This window comes from Antrostomus carolinensis, unplaced genomic scaffold, assembly GCF_000700745.2.
Source record: "Antrostomus carolinensis isolate BGI_N321 unplaced genomic scaffold, ASM70074v2 scaffold18895, whole genome shotgun sequence".
In the NCBI taxonomy this organism is placed as follows: domain Eukaryota; kingdom Metazoa; phylum Chordata; class Aves; order Caprimulgiformes; family Caprimulgidae; genus Antrostomus; species Antrostomus carolinensis.
The window spans coordinates 7,757-15,539 of record NW_010316190.1 but is presented as its reverse complement, the minus strand read 5'-3'; the positions used below and the strand labels follow the sequence as shown (position 1 = coordinate 15,539).

General features: G+C 46.3%; 1 protein-coding gene across 1 annotated transcript; it reads left to right on the top strand.

Annotated features, from left to right (window-relative positions):
* On the top strand, positions 1–7,017 carry LOC104525142 (leucine-rich repeat neuronal protein 4). The gene is made up of 4 exons (XM_010168214.1): positions 1–688; positions 2,285–2,489; positions 4,416–4,553; positions 5,691–7,017. The coding sequence occupies exons 1-4, from the start codon at positions 1–3 to the stop codon at positions 7,015–7,017; spliced, it is 2,358 nt and encodes a 785-aa protein (XP_010166516.1).
* Positions 7,018–7,783: the final 766 nt, after the last annotated feature.

Sequence of the window (7,783 nt, the reverse complement as noted above, 5' to 3'; positions counted from 1 at the left end):
ATGTTTTCACACTTGCTCATCCTCTCTGTGCTGGTGGGGAACGCAGCGTCGGGCCCGGTGAGCAGAGCAGAGCTGGCAGCATCCAAGGATGTCACCACCTTTTTCCAGCTGGCTCAGGAAGACTCTTGGGAGAACGTTAATCTCACCAGCATGTCCTGTGAAGATCAGAAGAACAGGACCTGGATCACCCTGCAGCTGACCAACAGCAGCCTGACAGCTTTCCCTGTCTGCCTTCCAGAGTCCCTGGAGACCTTGGATCTCAGCAACAACCTCTTAGAAGAGGTGAACAGCACAGAAATAGCAAACCTCCCACAGCTGCGCATCCTCTCGCTGAGGCACAACCATCTCCAGGCAGTAAGATGTGGACCTGGAGCCCTCAGCAGTCTCCTCTCCCTGGATTTAAGCTTTAATAAGCTGTCATCTGTGCCATCGTGCCACAGCTCTGCCCTGCCTAACTTGAGGTGGTTGTCCCTGGCTGGAAATCCACTGATTGAAATCCAGCCACTGGCTTTTTCCTGTTACCCTCAGCTCCAGTTCCTGAACCTCTCTGCAACGCTGCTCGGGCAGGACGGCAGCACAGGAATTAGGGAGTCTGCTTTTGCCATCAGCACATCTCCCAGTGGGGCCACGAACAGGCCTGGAAACACCATCAACGTGCTTGATCTGAGTGGGACCTTTCTTGAGAAAAGTAAGTTTCTGGATTTCCCACTGTAAACAGGGGGCTTGGTCAGGCTGGGGAGAGCAGGAGCCTTGCTGGGACGCTGGCTCCCATCCTGGCTGGGCTCGGGGTGGAGGGGGAACACCCTTCCCTGAAAGCTGCAAAGAGCTGGTCCAAGCGTGCAAGGCACTCTCCAGCTGGGCACACAGCTGCTGGGGGAAACCCTCATGCAAACCAGCCTCCCAAGGAAGGGCAGAGGCCAGGCACCACCAAACAGGACCATTTGTCCCACTCTAGTCCCCCACCTCCATCATAATTCCACTGTCTGCTATGTACAGTCATCCTGCTGCCATCCCTGAGATTAGTTTTGGGGCACACAGGAGGAAATTAATTTCTCTTTCCAGACACAGTGCTGAAACCTTTCTGTGTCTGTCCCCACAGTTCCACTGCTTTATACCGCTGTGTTCAAGTGGCACAGAGAAGCTTTTTGTGCCGACGGCAGCCAGCCAAATAGTTCTGCACAGGGAGACAATCCCTGCCCTCAGCAATTTACAGCATGATTTTTTTCTTTTACCTGCCTCCCCTGCCAGCCTCGGTTTATAACTGAGGTGCTGAAGCAGAGAGATGGACGGTAGGTGCCTTGCCCAGCTGCTCTCAACCTCAGGCAGAGCCAGGACATGCTCCCCATTTCCCTGCACACCACAGGGTCTCAGCCACAGCAGAACCCTTCCTGGCCTAACTATAAGGGCCACCTGAAGTGTTTTTTTGTCTCAATTCCTATCAGTTCTATTCATATAAAATGATTCTCATCTCCCAGGGGTCCTGTGGGGCTTCTTTGGTGGGTTATTTAATGCTTATTTATTAACTCTGTGGGTAATTTAATGCTGACACAAGAACCACAGCATGGTTGCAGAGGTTCCCTGGAACAGTGTCCTCCTTCCATCAGCACCCAACAGTGGCCCTTGTCACGGAGAGAGTGGAAGAAAGAGAAGCAGCACAGAGGGATTTTTTCTGTGTGTGTGTGCGCCTTGTTTCCAGTAACCATCTCAAGTCACATTTAACAGATATGCCAGCAAAATTCTTCTGAGAATTTGCCTCATCCTTCCTGTGGTAGAGAGTTGCACATTTCAGTGGTGGGATGGAAACTTTGGCACTTTGTGTAACACGTGCTCTTTCAGTTTCATGTCTCTCAGCTCTTTTTTCCCTGCTAGGAGAAATAAGTTATTTGCTTTTCTCACACCATTCAGGACTTTGTAAACCTCTTTAATCTCCCCTCATCCATCACTTCTCCAGGCAGAGAAATCCTTGTTCATTTGATCTCACCTAGTAGGAAAGCTATTCTGTATCATCGCTCATCAGCTTTATTGCCTTTTTGTCTCCCCTTCCTTTCCTCTGCCCTACGGTAGCACAACCAGGCCTGCAGGTGACATTACAAAAATGTGATTGCACGGGTGTCTATACACTGGCAAATTTATTTTGTTCTATTCCTTTCCCAAAGGGAATAGCTGCAGAAGACCATGGAGATATTTTATATCTCTCTGAATTAAAAACTTATTTTTTTTTAGGCAGAAATCCAAAGGAATGCTCTGTTTAGGCAACAGGTATAAATCTTTTTTTCTGCTTCAGTTCAACCAGAGTGGACCAGAGACTTGCCCAACCTCAGATCACTTCACCTGACAAAGATGTCACAATTAAGAAGCCTCGATACTGACTTCTTCAAGTCCATGCCTGATCTCAGAGAGCTGAACTGTCGAGACTCCCACTCACTGTGTTTTGTGAGGACAGAGATGTTTGACAGTGCTCCTCATCTGAGCCGTCTCTCGTTTGAGAAGTGAGTTATTTTTTGTCTTCCTCGTGTAATGTTGCCTTTGCCTCGCAGCACTGTGGTGCCTGGAAGCTGATTTTTATGTGAAGTTTGCTTGTTATCAAATATTTAGGAAGGAGGAATGTGCTTGCATGCTATGGAGAAACACGCTGTCTTATACTCAAATATGCCATGTAAAGCCTGTGGTATAGGCCTGATGGAGCAGAAGAGCTGATACAGCCCCAAGAAATGGCAGGAACCCAAAGAGGTGGCATGAAGCTACCACCAGCACAGTTACTAGTTGTTTGAGATTGTATCCATCATGCTCCCACTTGTCTGCCTTAACTCCCAGTCCACTGGATGATCATAGAATCACAGAATGGTTAGATTGGAAGGGACCTTAAAGATCATCCAGTTCCAACCCCCCTGCCATCAGCAGGGACACCTTCCACTAGACCAGGTTGCTCAAAGCCTCATCCAGCCTGGCCTTCAACACTTACAGGAAGGAGCAGCCACAGCTTCCTTGGGCAACCTGTTCCAGTGTCTCACCACCCTCACAGTGAAGAATTTCTTCCTAATATCTAATCTAAACCTGCCCTCTTTCAGTTTAAAGCCATTTCCCCTTGTTTTGTCATTAACTGCCCTTATGAAAAGTCCCTTCCCAGCTTTCTTGTAGCCCCTTCAGGTACTGGGAGGCCGCTATAAGATCTCCCCGGAAAGATCTTCAAGACTGTCAAGCTTCGCATAGATCCAGTGCAGCTCACTTGTGATAACAGCCCATGCTTCCCAAGTCTATGATGGCAATGTGTCACCAGAGGAGAAGCGGGTCACTGAGGATTCCTTGCTCTAAAAAGGATGAAAGCTGAGAGTTTCCCAAAATCTGCACCTTGGAAGCAAGTCAAAAATCCTGTCCCTCTTTCAATGCGAGACATCAGCATTAGTAAGAGCAGCGGTTTAGTCCTTATTCTAGAGGTAACAACACATCAGTGTGACTTAATTGGTATGGCACACTCCTTCTGAAATACTAAGGGAAACAGAAGTCTGAAGGTGATTTATCAAAATAAGGGTAGGTAAACTGCACACAGAACAGTCAGCATACAGGAGAAGATTTTGAGAGCACCTTAAAAGATTCCTATAACATAAACCCAGATAATAAGCATGTTTGAAAACAAATACTAGAGCACTTGGCTGTGCTCTAGGAAACAGTTTCAGGAAAATAAACCCATTTAAGAAAAAAAATCAAGAGTCCATCCCCCAACTAGATTGCCACACTGAATTTACACAGCACTTTACAATACCTGCAGGAATACCAGTTGAAAGTGCTAAAAAATCATGACCCAAATTAAAAAAAAAAAAACAAAGGAGCAGCAGTTAAAGTCATAAGAGAGCATCTTCTGAGCACTTAGACTGCAAGGAGGTCACATTATCACCCTCTTTCTGCAAATAGAATTTTAACAATAAAGGCAAGCAGGGTCTTCCTGTATTAGTCATTTGACTTTAGTAGGTGAGAGTCTATAGTCTGAGAGAGACAATTAACATGAAGAGGATGATTGGCATAGAGAAATTCAAGCCCTTACAAGCAGACTGAGAAAGAAGCTAAAGAAATGGTTTAGTATAAAAGAAAAGCCTAGCTGAACCCATGATGGCAGTGAGGAGAGTCTTTCACAGAAGAGCTTTGCCAAAGGCTTGGTCCTTTCCCTTCCAGCTGCCTTTTCTAAAGGTGTTAATCCCCCTCTGCTGCTTTTGTTATGCTGTGCAAACTGTGCGGATTAGAAGGATGGGCAGGTGTTAGCTTGGACTTTAAAGTGCAGAATGGTGGTGTTGGTAACTGGCTGCCTCTAAGGGAACTGGGAATATTGCTTTGTGTCTTCTACACTCCGAGATACTAAGCACACTCCAGCCCCTTGGGAGGTAGCTCAGTGCTTGCTAATTATTGCATTTGTCATCTTGTAGCTGTAACCTGAGTTCCTTTAATCCTTGGAATATCAATTCATCAGAGAGCATCATCATCAACTTGTACGGAAACCCTCTGTTATGCAACTGCCAGCTCTCCTGGCTTCTCTCCAAGCCCAAGAAAGTTGTGCTGCAAAAGTAAGTGAGTTCAGGGAGATAAAGTAATGCTCTTTAGACACAACCTAAATGTGCAAGTTATTTGGGGACCAAACATTCACTATCGTCTAAGTTACTCAAATTCCTTCCCTTCCACAAGAGGCAGAAATGCAAAATAAAGTCCCTTTCAGGGACAAAGCATGGCTGAATTATACTTGAATGTGGACAAACGTGACGGGCACGTGTAGAAAAGTATAGCATTAGTAGCTGTGGATTCTGTTTTAAGGTGAGAATAGATTATTTTCTCTGTATTTCACTTCTCATTTCTCTGTTAGCTGGAGATAAAAAATTAGCTGGCTTGGTGGCCTCGATGGGCCAGCACTGGGAGCAGGAACTAGAAGACTTGGCAAGAACTTTATACTTCCTCCTTGCTCTTGCACTCCCAAAGCCTTCATCAGCACTGGCAGTCAACAAAACCCCTGGCAAATAGCACCAGTTGTCACCTATTGTTTTCATGCTCTCCTACAGTTTTACACTAATTACAATAAGCTGTAGTTAAAAGAAGTACTTTGCATATGTATGTATGTATGATCTCTCTTCTTTTTTAAAGGCCACCGAGAAGATTTGTTATCTGTAGCTGAGAGAGCAGGGAAGTAGATTGTTAAAATTAGATTGTTTCTCATCAGGATGGGTTTAGCGTTGCATTCTTTACAAAAACAAATGTCTGAGTAAAGAAAGAACTCGAGCTTAGTCATTTAAAAGCACATCCCGTGTCATCACAGCTCCAGCTGCACAAACCAGCTGGCTTAAGGACCTTGGGGACCCTGTTACATCTCTGCATGCATTCCCCTCTTAGCGTGGCATTAAAGTCTGACCCTTTAGACAAGTTGCCTTGAACCCTGACACAGTCCTTGTACCAAAGGATGCTTCCTCAGGCAGGAGATACTGCTGCACCTTACAAAATGAGAAACCCAGTCAGCTAAGATCCCAGTGCTGGAGAAAGCCATCTGCCAAGCACAGGACTGTTGTTAAGACAAAGGAGCTTTGTTCCAGCTTTCATGTCTTCTTTAATATAAAGACTGTTTTGGGACAGCAGGTTGTCAGTTCCAAACCAAGCAGCCTTACAGGAGCCTGTCATATTCTTATGGAGCTTGTCTAACTTGTCCCCTCCCTCTGCAGGGCTGGGGAGACTTTTTGCAACACATCCCAGGAAGCCTGGGACAGACCTTCGACATCTTTTTCACTGCTAGAGCTCTACGATAAATGCCAGACTGAGAGAAACGTTATGCTGCTTGATTCAGACACATCCTCTCCCAAACATGATGCTTTCAACCTTACCAGTTATGATGCCACTCCTGTGGTAACTACAACAGATTCTGATCTCCTAACCAGAGACACCAGCTCCCTCATTCAGAGGAATGTAATGAGCTCAACGGCAGCCAACCCAACTGAGTCAGCACCCACAAAGCCCAACAGTTCCTCCCGTGAGGAGGAGGCAGTTTCTGAATCCACGAGTCATCCCCCTTCCTTCATGTCCCTAACTACCTCCCCAGGTTTTCTCAGAGGGCTCTATAGTCAGTCCTCAGGTTATGGCTCCACAACTCAAACTGAAACCGATCAGCTAAAGAGAGAGCTCAGAACAACCGACGCAACCTTTCCCCAGGAAGGCCCATTCCACCAGCCCACTCGTGGTTATTCTACCAGAGCAACAGGAATCCCTGATGCCACTGACCATTACAGCCGCTCCTCTGCCACCCCCATGGAAGAGGCTACACCACCAATGAGCCTACCACAGGTGAACTCCACAAGGACCAGTGCTCAGTCAGAGCCTGCATCCACCAGGTCACTGATACACTATGTAGATGACTACGATTACGACGATCACTCGATGGAAAGCCCAGTGCAACCGGCATACACCTCCTGTGACTACAACCCTTGCAGACACCTTCAGAAGCCATGTAGTGAGCTTCAGAGTGCCTCCCAATGTTTATGTCCTGGCATGTCGAGGGAAGATGAGGTTCCCGATCCACCGAGGCTCAGAGAGGTGTCTGAAGTGACAGACAGCTCTGCACAAATACGTTGGTGCGCCCCAAATTCGGTTGTTCACACCTATGAGCTGATGCTTCATGCCCAAGGCAACGAGGACAGACAGTTTGTCCTGGACAATATTTATTCCACAGCAAGGCAGTACACTCTGTATAATCTCTTACCATACACCACTTACCACATCTGCGTGTCTGCTTCGAACAAAGCAGGGTCAAGCCAGGCTCGAAGTCAGGAAAGTCCAGGTAATTCATGCACCAAATTTAAAACAAAGCCCAGCTACAAGTCTGTCTTTGCTGCTCTGTGTGCAGCGAGCGGGCTCTTCCTCATTTCCACAGTCATTTTGTCTGTATGTCTGTGTAAGGCATGCAAAAAGCCTCAGAGTGAGCAATATGGTACACACTTGGTCTCTTATAAGAACCCGGCATTTGATTATCCGTTAAAACTACAAACCACTACTTAGCTCTAGGTGACTGTTCCACACATTCAAAGCTCACTGCCTCTGTCACCTCGGTATGTTTGCCTGAGACTCCCAAAATGTCCTTCTGCAAAACTATGAAACATCAGACTTTGTAGCCCTTATGTTTTGAAGGGAGAGAAAAACACATATATATAAAAAAAATAATAATAATGAAGGTAGCCAAACAGAAAAAAGCCTTTGGATTCTTGTTCACGTGCAGCAGACCTGGACGCTAACCTTGAAAAGTTGTTTTTATAATCACCTACAAATACACTAGTGTACATTTCCCACAGTGAGAGGCTGCCTTGCCAGCTATCTGCCTCCAGTATCCCTCATGGATATGTCCTGCTGAGAGCCATGATCCAAGATGCATCTAGCTAAGCAGGATAGACACTGCTTTTATTCACCTAAGTGAAGCTGGGTTTGCAATTTCTTCTAATGTCTATATAAAGGTAATAGCCAAAAAGAGAATATTAGGGGAAGGAGTGAGAGAAGGGTCTCCTTGGGCTCAGTGGCACGGTGCTGTGCAGATCTAACTCCAGTAACTCCAGTTACTCAGCACAACTTCAGAGCAGGGAAAAGAAACATGAAGATTAATTGTACAAAAGGAGCACAAAACACTGCGGGACCAGGATCCTCAGGGCAGGGATAACTGTTTTGTTCTGACTGTGCATGATTTCCACAACTGAGGCTCCCAAGTGAGTGCTACAGCAATTCCCATTTCCAGGCAGTGAGGAGTGTGCAGTACACAGTAACCCATGGAAGAGGG

Bases quoted from the DNA above. Each gene is read 5' to 3' on its own strand.
- LOC104525142 (XM_010168214.1), top strand. From the start codon at position 1: ATGTTTTCACACTTGCTCATCCTCTCTGTGCTGGTGGGGAACGCAGCG. The intron at 2,490-4,415 runs GTGAGTTATTTT...GTCATCTTGTAG, and splicing joins AGCCGTCTCTCGTTTGAGAA to CTGTAACCTGAGTTCCTTTA. The intron at 4,554-5,690 runs GTAAGTGAGTTC...CTCCCTCTGCAG, and splicing joins AAGAAAGTTGTGCTGCAAAA to GGCTGGGGAGACTTTTTGCA.